Source organism: Ascaphus truei, chromosome 4 (assembly GCF_040206685.1).
Source record: "Ascaphus truei isolate aAscTru1 chromosome 4, aAscTru1.hap1, whole genome shotgun sequence".
NCBI classification, from domain to species: Eukaryota; Metazoa; Chordata; class Amphibia; order Anura; family Ascaphidae; genus Ascaphus; species Ascaphus truei.
The window spans coordinates 101,108,350-101,124,279 of NC_134486.1; the positions used below are offsets into that span (position 1 = coordinate 101,108,350).

Genomic DNA, 15,930 nt, shown 5'->3' on the forward strand with positions numbered 1-15,930 from the left:
TTGTTGGTGGCTATAATTTTTATAATACCTTCTCCGGATTCAGTGATTTCCTGGTCTAAGGACCATGGCAGTTCAGATTTGTAAATATACAGCAAATGCAGTATGTGGACTGCACTTTTAACTGGTGATTAGAAATATTTGCAGGTATTCACACTCACCGTAGACCATTCTGGACTGTTAGCTGATATACAGATGTCATGATTAACAAAATCAGGTAAACAATAATTGATAAAGTACAGTATTGTGAGAATTTCAACATTCAAAATAATTCTCATTAGTTGGGTTGATTTCCCCCCCCCCCTCGCCTTAAGAAATACATTTTAGACTTTAAACCGGTAGACTAAGAAACAACACTTAATTGTTTCTAGTCTGCACAACTAGGGCAACTGTTTAATAACCAGTATACCTAAAACATGTTCCTTCATGCAAAGTAATGTCATGTTGATTCATCAATCATTTCACTATTTGTCCTAGTTGAAAGAATGCATTTCCCTCATGGAGGCACAGCTGGAAACCCAGATGAATTCAGCAAGCATGGAATGTCAGACATACTCACATGAAGTAGAGAGTGTACGTGCAAAACTTTCTTTACCAGAAATATTTATTTGCAATGGCCATCGTTATTTGTATTCCGCTCTGTGGCTTCAATAATTGTCTGTCACATTACTGCTGAATCACATTATTGTTGAATGAATTGTATAGATAAAAACACAACCACACACTGCTGTACGCTGAAATATTTCCTCGCGTTTAGTGTTTAGCTTTCGGCTACATTTCAAGAATAATGCTGTAGTTTAGAAGTTTCACATTTTGGTGGCCACTGTGATGAAGACGTACCATTTTTTATGGCTTTTATCAATAGTCAGTCAGCATGAATTTGGTTTGTTCTTTCATGCTAAGGGGCAGCAATGCATTGAGATGCAAGGTTCTGCAGGTCCAACTGGGATTATGCAACTAACAAGGAATGTAGTAAATGATCTGGGGGTGGTGGGGTGCATGGAAAGGCCGCAACCTACAAACGAATCAATTTATTAGGTGGGATAACATCACACAGATTTATACCCATTAACCTTTTTATTTTCTAAAGCTGAGGTGGGCAACCTATTTTTCAATGTAGCCACAGGTGTGGCGAATGAGAAGTGAAAATCGCCACACCATGTAAAAATTGAGAAATTGAGTTGCTCGGTCGAACATTTAAAACAACACACACTGTTCGTCTGCTTCACTCACCTCAGCACTATCACCTGCTGCTGGTTCCCTTCGTTGGCTTATTCAGAAAGCGGAAACCAGCGCACGCCGTCAGGAAAAAGTTTATTCTACTGTGGGAGCTGGCAAACTCAAATTTGCCACACTTCCATGGCCAATTCGCCACTTGTGGTGATTGGTGACAAGGTTGCCACCTCGGTTCTAAAGGGTGGGCAATGTAGGCTCCATAAAGATGTGACATACAATAAATATTTGAGGGCACAAGGTCACATTCAAACTTTTAATGATCCTTGCTGAGAGTTTCTTGCAGCAGTTGATACAGTTTGTGGGTATTTAATCTGCTGCTTTTAACATTTTTATCTATATAATTTAATGTATGTACAGCTTTTATTTATTTGTTATTGAATAATCTTAAGCTATTGTGACACAGTTTGTGTTTTTAACTTTTTTTTTCATTACCGCTTGGAAGTCCTGCATTTATCATGGCAAAATAGCTCGGCTGACTTGGTTCAATAACACTTTTGCAGCTAAATAACCACTTTAAATTCAAAATATTCCACACATTTTACATTTATTTAAAGAACGTTGTAAATAATCAATGGCAATTTGCAATATGTACAGCCATTTTCAGTTCCATGTTTAATTATCTGATATTGTAAAATAGAATCCTAATTATTTCTATTACTCTAACAGTTGCGACAGCTTTTATCAGAATCACAAGATCAGCTGGAATCAAACAAAACAGAAGCCAGGAAACAAAGCAAAGAACTTTCTCTGGTGATTTTTTTTTTTTTTTAGTTTTTCTTTTATCTCGTGGCAGTTTAGATAAAATATCAAAAATCCGAGAAACCGCAGAGAACAGCAGTAGAAAATGAAGGGCTAGAAGCATACGATAACATTGTAAATTTAATGGGCAGGATCTCGTAACCGCAACAGAATCGGTATCGTGAGTACGCTCACTTTGCCTGTGACACTGCACTTACATTTCTCTGCTTGTACGGTATATGGGCTAGTGTGCCTTTCCATTTTGTTCATATAATATCATGAGGTGTGTGGACTGATTGGGGTTAGTGGTGGGTGGGGCACTTTTTTTTTTACATGGGGCTCCACAGTCCCTCTTTCCCACTTTTCGCCTCCTGGTGGACACAATGCAGATATTCAAACGGAACTGGCTTTAGGGTGTTTCTCATTACCATGCACTAGAGACGGCTACATATGATTCAATCCCTACTAATGGTTCTGGTCTTAATTGGGTTTACAACGACCTTAAAAGATCTATAGAAAATAATCCTCTTGGAAAGATTTTTGATTGCACCATCAAAGATCTGTTTTCCCAATTTTTGTATTAAATATCAGAATGAATCTGATTGTGGTGTTATCTTTTAGCGTTTCCTACATTTGCCACTGATTTAAAACATTCTGTTATTTTAAGGTTTCTTAGCTGTATAAAATGTTTGTAATTGTTTTTGCTAAGTTATTTTGTCAAACGAGTTTCCGGCTATTTTAATTTTAGGTCAGACAGCAGCTTAGTGAGATGAAGAATCACGTATATGATGGTGAATCCTTAGGGTTACAAGATCATCAAATTGAGCAAGAGGCTATAGAGGTTAGTTTCTAACATGGACAACGACGCATAAAATCATTATAAAAAAAACCCTGGTCACACAGAAGTATGTCCTTTTTTTTTCTTTTACAGTAAATTAAAAGTGGGAACTTTCACGGGTATTTTTGGTTCTAAAATACATTTTGGGTTTTGAATTTCCAAGAATTCAATTAGTTTTTGTTTTTAGATTTGTTAATTCGTTTCTAAATTAAAACTTTTGTGCAAAAGTTTGTGCGTTTTTTTTTTAATTTTAACCCCAAAAGTTTGCCAAGTCGGTGTATATCATTTATTTTTAAATCCGAATTTGAGGATACCCCTTTTTGTTTTGGTTCGAATCTTACCCGGATTCGAAAATTTGTTCATAAGTGCTAGTCTGACATCTGATCAAACTTGGCCATCCATATTTTAAATCTACAGTGACTTTTTAGGATGCTAATGTTTAAGACTAGATATATACAAAAAGGCAGTCTGTAGAAATTGACAAAGATATAAACCAGACACACAATTAGGTTATGTTGGGTAAAAATAGTCACACTCTCCCGTCCTACTCCTAATTTTCATGTCATACAGTGGTTATGCTGCAGATGAGGATTCTGAGTACCGATATTCTTTAAGATTCTATACTTCTGCACCTCCATACTGTATATCTCCACTCTGATCCTCGCTACTTGACTTTCACGCTTGTCTGAAGGTTGTCTCAATTTTGCACCTTCAATCTCTTCATCCCTCTTGCATCTAAAACCTTTTTTCAGTAATCTGTCCTGACCTATGGAACTCTCTTCCCACTCAATATTCATTAAGTACCTCCACCCTTTTTCAATGCCCAGCTAAATATGTATAAGAAGCATCCTAATAAATCATCTACACCTATGGTACTGACTCAAGATGCACTTACTCTCCCTGACGGCAATATGCATAAATGCACTTTTACTCATACCGTGTCTCAAAGTCTCCCAATTTACCACTTTAGATGCTAAGCTCTTTTTAGGCAGGGTTTACTTTGACCTCCTGTTGGAATTTACTTGCTGGTTGTATCCCCACTGTTTGTACTTTATTTTCCCCGTATTATAATTTTGTAAGGTGCTGTGTACACTGTTGGTGCCATATAAATTAAATTATACATGCATACCGACCAGGTGCTCCTTTGCGCGTCTCTACCCAGAATCCTTATCTGTAGCTTAACCAGAAAATAAGAAGAATGTAGGAGGTTTGGGGACCTCTGGAAAACCTGCAAATACACTCATGGGTATTTTATCATTACTGTACAAAAATACAGAGAGATTAAAAAAAACCTGTGTATATCTCCATTGTATAATATCACCACAAAATATCCTACATCCTGAGGCTTTGTTTTTTTTGCAGCTACAGTTGCCGCGGGAACTACTACAGTTACATACGAGTGCAGAGCAAGAGGTACAGCAGAACCTTTCAGAGGAGATGGAAGAGGTAACCGTGTAAAACAGACGGCACTCTCACTCGTACTTTTGCGTGCTGCTATAAAGATTATTTCGTTATACTTATTTGATATAGCCAATGTATTTCAACCATATTCTATTACTACACTATTTCTTATGGCACAAGCATTTCCTCCCCCATCAAAATGTAACTAGTTTAGACCACTGTAGAAACCCTACAGCATTAAAACCAGCAATCTCTTTCTATTCTTTTTTTTTTTTTTTTATAAATAAAACCAGAAATCGGTGTACAGTTTGCAGGAAGAGCTGGAGAAGCTGAAAACGACAGGAGAAACAACTTCTGGCACAGAAGAAGCCCTGCAGTTGAAGGTTAGTACTTTAGGTTGGATTTTGGAGAATTGTCAGTTTTCACATCTTAGGACAGGATTCTAAAGAACAGTCGAGGTAATGAACCTTTATCACATTGACAAGTTTGGATCGTTTGGCTGGAATGAGGCACAAAGGCTTAGGGACATGTTGCTCTATAGACTAACACTCCCTCCATACCAGATGTTTCCTCTCTGCCTTGCCTCATGCCTACCCTCGCTACCATATCGCTGGTGTGCAGCAGTAAACACTAAAACCTTATTTTTAGATATGAACTTAGACTCATTCTCACTAACCATGTCCTTCACTAAAAAATATTATAGGAAAGACTTGACAAAGAAAAAAAATTAACACGGGACTTAGGTCAAGCAGCTACCAAACTGCTGCAGCTATTGAAGGCCTCTCAGGAAGAACTAGCTAAGGAAAAAGAGCATAATAAACTGCTGAAAGACCATCTTCAAGAGACGGTACTAATTCACTTTCCTTTCTTGCTGTTTTAATTATTTTCTGAATATTCCTTCGTAAAATGACTAAAACACTAACTACTTGCCTACGTGTATCCATTCCCCACGTTATCTACCAAGCAAGAAAGGATTCTCTTCTCCGCTTTGTGTGTATGTATTTCCTCTCTTCCTCGCTTCTTTCTTGAAGGGGCAGTCCCTCCTAGGACCTAAGTGACCTAATGGCAGTGGCATGTTTTAATGTACGAACAGATCTGTTCGGGGGGGGGGGGGGGGGGAATAAATCATAGTTGTTTTTAAACTTGTTGGTGCTGTGCCAAGAGGGGCTCTGAGGTAACATACGGCACAGGAAGATATTTTATGGCATAGCACAGCTTAGACATGAGCATCAATGTCTCCATAATAACCAACTGCATTGGAGTATCCGTATGATCTTTACATAATCTCTCAAGAGAAGTGTGTTTAAAAACACTTTTATACACCAATACATTGTTCATCCAGATTTTTCTTTCCTTTTTTGTTATTTTATTTAAACTGATTATGCAGACATATTTAGCCAAAGAACTAAATGGCAAGAACAATGTCACCAGATCATATTAGAATGACTCAGACTTTAAGACGATATAAACATATTTATTGTTACACAGAAAATGGGTGGAAATTTGACTTTGAGTAATTGAATATGTCTTGTGAAGACAACTTTATTGAGAAGTTGCTACTTCCTCCTAAGCGGGACAACCCCTTTAACTTGTGTTCATATTCAAGTTGTCTGTTCCTGGAATAATGAGCAGTTCTCTCTACAGCACCCTATAATTGTGCAATTTTCTATTTTATGATTGTATACAGAGATGTCAATTTTTTGCAGAAGTTTGTAAACCAGATTTGCACTTGAAAATCGGCACACTTCACAAGGATGTCACAAACAAAAAGGATGTCGAGCATTAAAAGTTGATGGGCGGGAGTATTGAATAGAGATGGGCGAATTTTATCTGCGCATTTGAATCCGCCTCGGATCGGGTGGTTCCTTTCTTCCGCGGAATTCCGCGACTAGTCTTTCCGGATTTTTTTATTCAGTGATAATACAATCCGTGAATTCCGCAATCCGTTGGAGGATTTAAAAAAATCTGCCAATGGATTGCGGATTGGGTTCTTAGAAATCCGTGCGGGTTGTATCCAATGGTGGTTTTGGATTAACCTGCACGGATTTAAACTGGAACAATCCCTCGATGCCTTTTATACCGTGGAACAAGTTTTGAATGGAAAGCTTGGGATTTCCGGGAAACGGATTTTGACAGTTTCTCCCATATCTAGTCATGAAGCCACGATGCAGAACATAGCGCCCGATCTGGAGGTAACTGCCATTCATCTCAATGGCTCCTACCAGAAGATCAGACGCGGTTTCCTGCATCACGGCTTCATGACTCATGACCAATGTGCTGTTCACATGACCTTAAATTCAGGTCACACGGCCAATTACATTTTGCAGTTTTTACAACATCCTAGCAAAATTGGGGAAATTTGTCAAAAGTTTTGATCAACATGGTCGATCGCAAAAATGTAAGAAAAACACGAAATATGAAAGACAGTCACAAAAATATTTGCAAAGCACATTTGAAGACATTCACAGAAGTCCAATTGTATATGAATGTAGGAAATTTTGTAAATCACCATATCTTTCTAATCTCGATTTAAAGGCTAAACACACCTTTTTTGCCTAATCAAGTTAATGAAGTCAGAGCTGCAAGGTGTATTTCAGTGCCGGAATGTGTCTTATGGCACAGTGCTTGATAAATATAGGCCTTGTATGTACATTATTGACTTTTTTTTTGTATTGTTTAGTAATCAATTACTTGCTTCTTTAATTATAGGAAGAAGAAAATGATACAAACAATGGAACATCAGTCTGATCTTAAAAAAAAAATAATTCCAACCACAATGCCTTAAACATTCCTTTCTTGAGATAAAAATAGTAATAATGGTTTTAGTGAGGCAAACAATATGTCAGAAGTACAGATAAGAAGTAAAACACATTTTTTTCTGTTAATCTGGACAAACTACATTCCATTATAAAAACACTGACTGTGTCAGTATGCCAAATCCACACATCTACCTTTATGAATAACAGAAAACATGAATGTTTTGAAAAGGGAAAGGCTGTGTACTTTGTACATGGTTCAGTGCAATTGTTACTTTATAGTTTGTTTTTTGGAATGAAAGAAGTACTGTATGAACGTAAAATGGGCAATGAATATGAAGATGATGGTCTACATATTGTAACTGGTCTCCAGTATAAAACCATGTGAATTTTTGGATGCCTAAATGCCATTAAAATTATAATGTAGCAGAAAATAGAATTGTCTTGGTTTTTTTTTTAAACAAAATATTTGGTGTTAATGTGGTGGTGCATACATTTAATATGCAAATTCAGGGGAATTCAAAAATAAGCAAATTGCTGAAGTATGGATTTAGAGAGAAACTTAGACAAGTACTGTATATCTTTAAGACATGTAGAAGAATTTGATCCCCTGCAGTGACTACTGTAATAAGCACAGAGGTGGTTTTTTTTAACTCGATGATAATTTGTTAAACTGCGATAGTGCTTATTCGGCACTACCACAGAATATCCCATTTAAATGACTGGGAGATTACCTATGGTAGTGCTGAATCGGCACTCTCGCAGCTTAATTAACCCCATTGTGTATTATGCAGTCTACAATTCTAAAGTCATATAAGACCTGATTAAATTAGTACACTTGCACAATCAAGAACCAAAGAGACAAAACACTCACTTGTGAAAAGAAATAAAACATTTGTATTGTACAGTATCAGACTTTAACAAAGGGATCAATATTTTGAATTTGGTCTTTATTCATGATATTTTATGGTGACAATCTTTGGGTGCAATGTAGTAAGTTGCTAGAAAAAAGTTTGGTATCGGTCTGGTACATACCACCACCATTTCCTTTTTTTTTATGCTCGTATCGTCATCAATTTAAAAGATGGGGGAGAAGGTTTAAACATTCAGGCTGGTTGCAGAGGTGGAGAGGAGGTGTAGGGTTTGATGAGCTCACTGTAGATTCCGACTATTAGGTGGCGCTGCAGTGCTGAAAGAGTAGCTTCTCCCAGGCTCTTTGGCCTGGCTCCTCCCGGCCCTGTGCGCTAATGGGAAGTGTGTGCATGTGTGCATGTGTGTGTGTGTGTATCTATTTGCATGCATGTATGGGGAGGTGTGTGTGTGTGTGTGTGTGTGTGTGTGTGTGTGTGTGTGTGTGTGCGCACTACCTGTTTCCTTGGCCAGTTGCTAGGGCTTTCCCCTTGGGCTAAAATTTGCCAGCCCCTGGATTTGGGGCTTAGGGTAGGAAGGGCTGCAGGAGTGGGGGTAGGAAGGGCTGCAGGAGGGGGTAGCCGAGAGTGCCTACCTGCAGCCTTGGCGGGTTGAGGGGGGATACCAAGGGGGGCCGTGGAAGGGCCTGCAGGTGGAAGGGAGGCCTTTACAGACCTGTGGATCCAGCACTACATGATTTTTCAAGACTTGAAAACTGGATTTCAGAAGACAAACTGTTTGTAAACACTGACCAGTCGGTAACAATGGTATTTGGGACTAGGGCTAAATTTCTAAAGCTACAAATGACAGAGCTACAGATCAGAACCAACTCTAACACCATGCAAGCCCTTGTTTTAAATATCTGGGCATATGGTTTGACTCCTATTTAACATTTGGGTTGCACATTGATACCCTGACATCCAATACCTATGCCAAACTAGGTGTACTTTGTAGGAACAAATCTTCCCTAAGTCTGCTAGTCAGAAAGCGCATTGTGCAGTAGATGTTAATGCCAATTATAGACTATGGGGGACATAGTATACAGTACAGCACCCCAAACTCGCCTTGGCAAACAAGACGAACTCAATATGCCATTTTATCCTACAATGTAACTACAACACACATCACAACTAAATGCTCAAAGAACTAGATTGGCGAGCACTTGTCTAGGTGCAAAGTTCATTTTTTCTATTTTGCCTTCAAATACTTTCTTGGCAAGCTACCCACCTATCTGAAAAAGCTCCTCACACCTAACACACATGGCACTTATCACCTGAAATCGGACTGTTTCTGGTCCCACGGTTCGGCCGCTCCTCCTCTTACCGTGCACCTTACATCTGGAACAATCCAACTGAGACTTTCAAATCCGCCACCAGTCTAAGTTCTTTCAAAACTATAGATGTCATATTTTAATCTGGTCTGCAACTGTAACATACGCCTATAACATATATTATCTTTTAACGTTCATGTTATGTCTTTAAATATAATGTATAACCCTGTTAATTTTTTTTTTTAACTTCTATTTTTATTATTTTTCACACAAATAGGAAGGGTAAGGATACAAAAATAAAGAGGGGGGAAACAACCATTATTTTAAAAATCAGATTTCTTACAACCCACAACTGGGTATAAAGTTTAAGTGCGCGCTGGCCGCCACAAATCTCCTTTAAAATCCCTCTTCAATGCTACTCCCCGTCTCCCGTGATCAGCGGGACTAGAGAACACTCACATACATATAAACAAAAGGAATGGGGCGCAGAAAAGAGGAGATAATCAAATCGTGTATATCTAGGACATTCCTTATTATGGAGGCCCTGACACACAAAATGCCGGACCTGCATACATAAATAGCTAAATTTGGTGCAGACCATACTTTGTCATCAGTTCCTCAAAATTTTAAACACAAAAATAACTCCAATAGAACTGGGAAAAGTGGTCGGCACTTTGAAACCATCGAAAGCATCGGGCCCAGATGGTTTCTCAAATCTCTACTACAAAAATGTTATAGGGATTGTAAGACATTGTCTGTTGGATCTATTTAATGATTTTCTCAGCAGAAAACAGATTCCTCCACAGATAACGAAGGCCAATATACTGTAGTGGTGATCCCTAAAGAGGGAAATTACCATCTATGCTGTGTTAGCTACAGGCCAATCTCACTGCTTAACACGAATTTGAACATTTATAGCAAATTTTTAGCCAACAGACTGAATCTTTGATTATTAATGGACCCATCTGAAATACTTAGGAATTTATTTTACCAGAGATTATAATTTACTAAATAAATATAATTACCCTGATCTATTCTCCAAAAATAAAAAAGATCTACAAGTCTGGAATTCTCATTGTATATCCTGAATAGGACGTATAACTGTGGTTAAGATGAATATTCTCCCTAGACTATTTTCAGACATTACAGTTAGCTTTCCCGCATTCTAATATAAAAGAAATCCAGAATCGAATTATGTAGTTTATCTGGAAACACACAACCGAGCATAGCTAGGTCAATTATGTTGGATGCCAAAGAAGGAGGTGGTATGCTGTTCCAAATATTCTAAATATTAGTCCTTTTCTAATAGCTCCTGCCTCTAGAATTCCTTTATCTCTCCAAATTATTTCAAAACCCTAACCCTGAAAACCCGGGTTAAACCCCGGATTACCAAACGGGCGCGAGCCTAGAAGGGGTTGACACAACCTACATAGTTACATAGTAGATGAGGTTGAAAAAAGACATACGTCCATCATGTTCAACCTATGCCAAATTTATACAACAGATACTTTATCCTATATCTATACTTATTGATCCAGAGGAAGGCAAACAAAAAAGGGGAAAAATAAATTCCTTCCTGACTCCAAGAATTGGCAATCTGATTAATCCCGGGGTCAACATTCTTCCCATGTTTACTTATTTGGTATATCCGTGTATACCTTTCCTTTCTAAAATTATGTCCTAGTGAAGGAATAGGAGCCAGAGTTCCTATGCAATGCTCACAGGAAACACACATGTGGTACAAACAATGAAAGAAATCCAAATCACACAGCTTGATATAATTATATCCTTGACACTACTGTAGCAACCCTTGATGCCACTCTTTGTGGACACCCACTAACCTCTATATATAAGGGTATAATCTGTATGGGTGTCACAGGTAATGGGTGCAGTGCAAAAAGGAAAAAAGGAGGAAACTCACACGTCACTTGAGATCCAAATCCAGATGCTGTGGGGCGTGCTCCTACCGGGTTGGTATTCAATGTAGAAGTTTCTTGAATGGCAGTGCAGCTACCTTTTGAAAAAAATTGTGGGACCGAAATTGCAAATTGCTGGGTACAAAACGTTTATTGGCACATAAAAAACAGCAACAAAACAGACTCTGACGTGTTTCAGCCGCCAAAGGCCCTTGGCGGCTGAAACGCGTCAGAGTCTGTTTTGTTGCTGTTTTTATGTGCCAATAAACGTTTTGTACCCAGCAATTTGCAATTTCGGTCCCACGAATTTTTTCAAAAGGCAGCTGCACCGCCATTCAAGAAACTTCTACATTAAAATGATGTCCAACTTTTTTTTGAACAAATTTATTGTATCTGCCATCACTGTCTCCATGGGTAATGAATTCCACCTTTTAACTGCCCTTACTGTAAAGAACCCTTTCCTTTGTTGCTGGTGAAATCTCCTTTCCTTCAACATAAAGGGATGCCCCCGAGTCATGTGTACTACTCTTGGGATGAATAGTTCATTTGAAAGCTCCTTATACTGTCCCCGAATATATTTGTATATAGTTATCATATCCCCTCTTAGACGGCTCTTTTCTAATATAAATAAATCTAATTTAGCTAGCCTCTCCTCATAAGCTCATATGCTCCATATTCAAGGTGTGGTCTTCCTAATGCTTTGTAAAGGGGCATAATTTTGTTTACTTCCCTTCCATCCATTGCCCGTTTAATGCAAGATAAAATCTTGTTTGCCTTTGCAGCTACTGCATGACTTTGGGCACTATTGCTAAGCCTGCTGTCTACAAGCACTCCTAAATCCTTCTCCATCAAGGATTCCCCCAATTTATCCGCATTTAATGTGTAAATCGCCAGTTTATTCTTGCATCCCAAATGCATAACCTTACATTTATCTGTATTAAACCTCATCTGCCATTTACCTGCCCACGTTTCCAGTCTCTCCAAGTCCTTCTGGAGAGAAATTACATCCTGCTCTGATTCTACTACCTTATACAAGTTGGTATCATCAGCAAAGATCTTGCCCATCTTGCTTGCTGGCATCTACCGCCCCCCTAAAGCCCCTCTACAATCCTTGACTGATATCACCCAATTTCTTGCCTCCATTTCCTCTCTGAATGAGAAGAGTGAGCTGCTAGTTCTAGGGGATTTCAACTTCAATTGGCTTGACCCTAAAAACCACAAAATCCAGATACAACTCAAGTCACTTAACCTATCGCAACTCATTTCCCAACCCACACGAATAAACCTGAAGTCGCATAACCATTCCTTGCTTGACTGGATTCTCTCCTCAAACCCCAGCAGAATCCAATCCTCTGGCATCCTTCCTGATATTTTCAGTGACCATGCAATAGTGTACTGTGTAAGGAAAATTAAACCGCCCCAGTCAAGCCCTAAAGTTCTCCTCACTAGAACATTTAAAAACTTTAACTCACAACAGTTTCTGGACGACCTTACCAACTGCCCATGGCACAGAATCGATTTAATTCCCGACCCTGACTCTGCGCTCGACTATTTCCAATCCGAGTTCTTAAAACTCTGCGATACCCATGCTCCACTACGCAAAATAAGGGTACGGGGGGCCCACCTTCCATGGGTTACACCTGACCTTATAGCACTCTACCAGTTCAGGGATGCCTTGTGGAAAAGCTACAAAGTAACTGGCACTACCAAGGATCTCAATCACTACAGATGCCTGCGGAACGTGTGCACAAGGCAAACAAGGTATGGAAAAGCACAATATTACTCTGACAATCTCCACCAAAATACATCAAACCCAGCTAACTTCTGGAAGGTTATCAACAATATATTCCAGCCTCCTAACCATCAACAACCAAGTAATATCACTAAGGGGGATATTACTCTGACAAACCCCACTGACATTGCAAATGCATTCAATGATTACTTTGTGGGGTGTGCCACTAACTTATTAGCGAAACGCAGCACAAACCCCAAACCTGAATCTCATCCTGGGAGTACCCCTATAGTCCCACCCCCTCCCAACACTGCCCACAATTTTCAATTTAGCCCAGTATCTGAAGAGGAGATTACACAAGCGCTCCTCAAACTAAAACTAAGCAGCCAATGTGGATCCGACTTACTACAATCTAGGTTCCTACGACTTGATGCCCCAGCCATTGCCAAACCAATTGCGTCCATAGTCAACTCTATCCTGTCTGCAGGCCATATCCCTAAGACCTGGAAAACTGCCAGAGTTGTCCCAATCTTCAAAAGTGGGGACAAAAACACTGTCTCAAACTACAGGCCAATCTCACTTCTCCCAATTCTATCCAAAGTTATGGAAAAATGTGTCCACTCCCAATTAAGCGATTTCTACACCAAGACAAATTTCCCTAGCCAATTCCAGTCTGGGTTTCGTCCCAAACACTCCGCCGTAACTACCCTGCTAAAGTTTGCAATGAAATCCAGTGCGGAATGGAACGGGGACAACTCACTGGTGCAGTATTCCTAGATTTTGCAAAGGCTTTTGACACAGTTGATCATGTTATCCTGCTTAACAAACTCCAGAGCTCTGGAATAGGGAAACATGCTTTAAACTGGTTTCAGTCCTACCTATCAGGAAGATCCCAACATGTGTCCATCTCAGGCTCTAACTCCAACCCCCTGGATATCACCTGTGGTGTCCCGCAAGGCTCTGTTCTGGGGCCCCTACTCTTCTCAGTGTTCATTAATGATCTTCCCATAGCTTGTAAGGAAGCCTCAATACACATGTATGCAGATGACACAATCCTGTATGCACACAGCCATAGCCTCTCTTACCTTCAACACATACTTCAGTCTGACTTTTTGAGACTCGAAAACTGGATTTCCCAAAACAAACTGTTTTTAAACACTGACAAGACGGTAACAATGGTATTTGGGACCAAGACTAAATTTGTAAAGCTTCCAGTGACTGAGCTCCTGATTAGAACCAACGCTAAAACCACCCTAACACCTGTCACTAGTTTTAAATACCTGGGCTTATGGTTTGACTCCCACTTAACATTCGGGATGCACATTGATACCCTGACAACCAAGACCTATGCCAAACTAGTGGTACTTTACAGGAACAAATCCTCCCTAAGTCTCCTGGTCAAAAAGCGTATTGCACAGCAGATGCTAATGCCAATTATTGACTATGGAGACATAGTATATGGCTCGGCTCCTCAAACCCACCTTAGCAAACTTGACACCCTCTACAATTCAATTTGTCGTTTTGTTCTCCAATGCAACTACAACACACATCACTGCGAAATGCTCAAAGAACTAGATTGGTCATCACTAGAATCTAGGCGCAAAGTTCACCTTTCCTGTCTCACCCTCAAATACTTTCTGGGCAAGCTACCCAGCTACCTGAACAAGCTCCTCACCCCTACCACATGCAGTACCTATCACCTGAGATCAGACTCCAAAAGACTATTCATGGTCCCAAGACTCAACAAAGTATCCGGACGTTCCTCCTTCTCCTTCCGTGCACCCCAAAACTGGAACAACCTACCAGAGACTCTCATATCCACCACCAGCTTAAGTTCTTTCAAATCTAAGGCTGTCTCACACTTTAATCTGGTCTGTAACTGTTTCATACGCTCATAATATATATTTTCTTTAACTGTGCATGCAATGTCTTGTATATAATGTATACCTTGTTAATTTCTGTAACTGTATTTGTAACCATGTATTATTTTGTTTTACTCTGTGCCCAGGACATACTTGAAAACGAGAGGTAACTCTCAATGTATTACTTCCTGGTAAAATATTTTTATAAAAAAAAAAAAAAAAGATGGAGACTTTGCTCTCAATGCCAACCTCAAGGTCATTAATAAACAAGTTAATCATATATTTCTTTGTTGCCATCTGCCAAATTTTCAAAGTAAATCCAATTACTGTCGGTTTCAACTGTCTCCCGTACCCCGTCCCAGAACTAGACCACAACAAAGAAGACAGTCCAATCGGAGATTTTATCGAGCTCTCAAGGTCCACCCAGGCGTACACTCCTCTCAGGGAGTGCCAGTAAACCATTTGCTTCATATGGGAGGCTATATAATATTTTAGAATATTTGGAACAGCCATACCACCTCCTTCTTTGGCGTCCAACATAATTGACCTAGCTATGCCCTGTTGTTTGTGTTTCCAGATAAACTGCATAATTCGATTCTGGATTTCTTTTATATTAGAATGCGGGAAAGCTAACTGTAATGTCTGAAAATAGTCTAGGGAGAATATTCATCTTAACCACAGTTATATGTCCTATCCAGGATATACAATGAGAATTCCAGACTTGTAGATCTTTTTTATTTTTGGAGAATAGATCAGGGTAATTATATTTATTTAGTAAATTATAATCTCTGGTAAAATAAATTCCTAAGTATTTCAGATGGGTCCATTAATAATCAAAGATTCAGTCTGTTGGCTAAAAATTTGCTATAAATTTTCAAATCCATGTTATCAGTGAGATTGGCCTGTAGCTAACACAGCATAGACGGTCATTTCCCTCTTTAGGGATCACCACTACAGTATATTGGCCTTTGTTATCTGTGGAGGAATCTGTTTTCTGCTGAAAAAATCATTAAATAGATCTAACAGACAAGGTCTTACAATCTCTAAAACATTTTTGTAGTAGAGATTTGAGAAACCATCTGGGCCCAATGCTTTCGATGGTTTCAAAGAGCTGACCACTTTTCCCAGTTCTATTGGAGTTATTTTTGCGTTTAAAATTTTAAGATCTTCCTCCGTCAATTTCAGGAGGGCACAATCTCTCAGCTAATCCTCCATCTGGTTCAAACCCAAGACTTTAGCATTCAGGGTTGAATTGTCTAGATCGTAAAGATCCGT

The 15,930-nt window shown here is 39.2% G+C and overlaps 1 protein-coding gene across 4 annotated transcripts in view; it reads left to right on the plus strand.

The window, feature by feature from the left end:
- The window catches only part of RRBP1 (ribosome binding protein 1), an 85,833-nt gene extending 78,428 nt beyond the window's left edge, over positions 1 to 7,405 (plus strand). For 2 of the 4 annotated variants that reach the window (XM_075596282.1, XM_075596281.1), the window contains exons 18-24: positions 475 to 570; positions 1,900 to 1,983; positions 2,720 to 2,812; positions 4,172 to 4,255; positions 4,504 to 4,593; positions 4,914 to 5,057; positions 6,920 to 7,405. In XM_075596282.1, the coding sequence (XP_075452397.1) occupies positions 475 to 570; positions 1,900 to 1,983; positions 2,720 to 2,812; positions 4,172 to 4,255; positions 4,504 to 4,593; positions 4,914 to 5,057; positions 6,920 to 6,958 (630 nt within the window). In that variant the 3' untranslated portion in view covers positions 6,959 to 7,405. The remainder of the gene's footprint in view (positions 1 to 474; positions 571 to 1,899; positions 1,984 to 2,719; positions 2,813 to 4,171; positions 4,256 to 4,503; positions 4,594 to 4,913; positions 5,058 to 6,919) is intronic. The other 2 variants (XM_075596283.1, XM_075596284.1) reach the window with 2 other exon arrangements.
- The last annotated feature ends 8,525 nt before the right edge of the window (positions 7,406 to 15,930 follow it).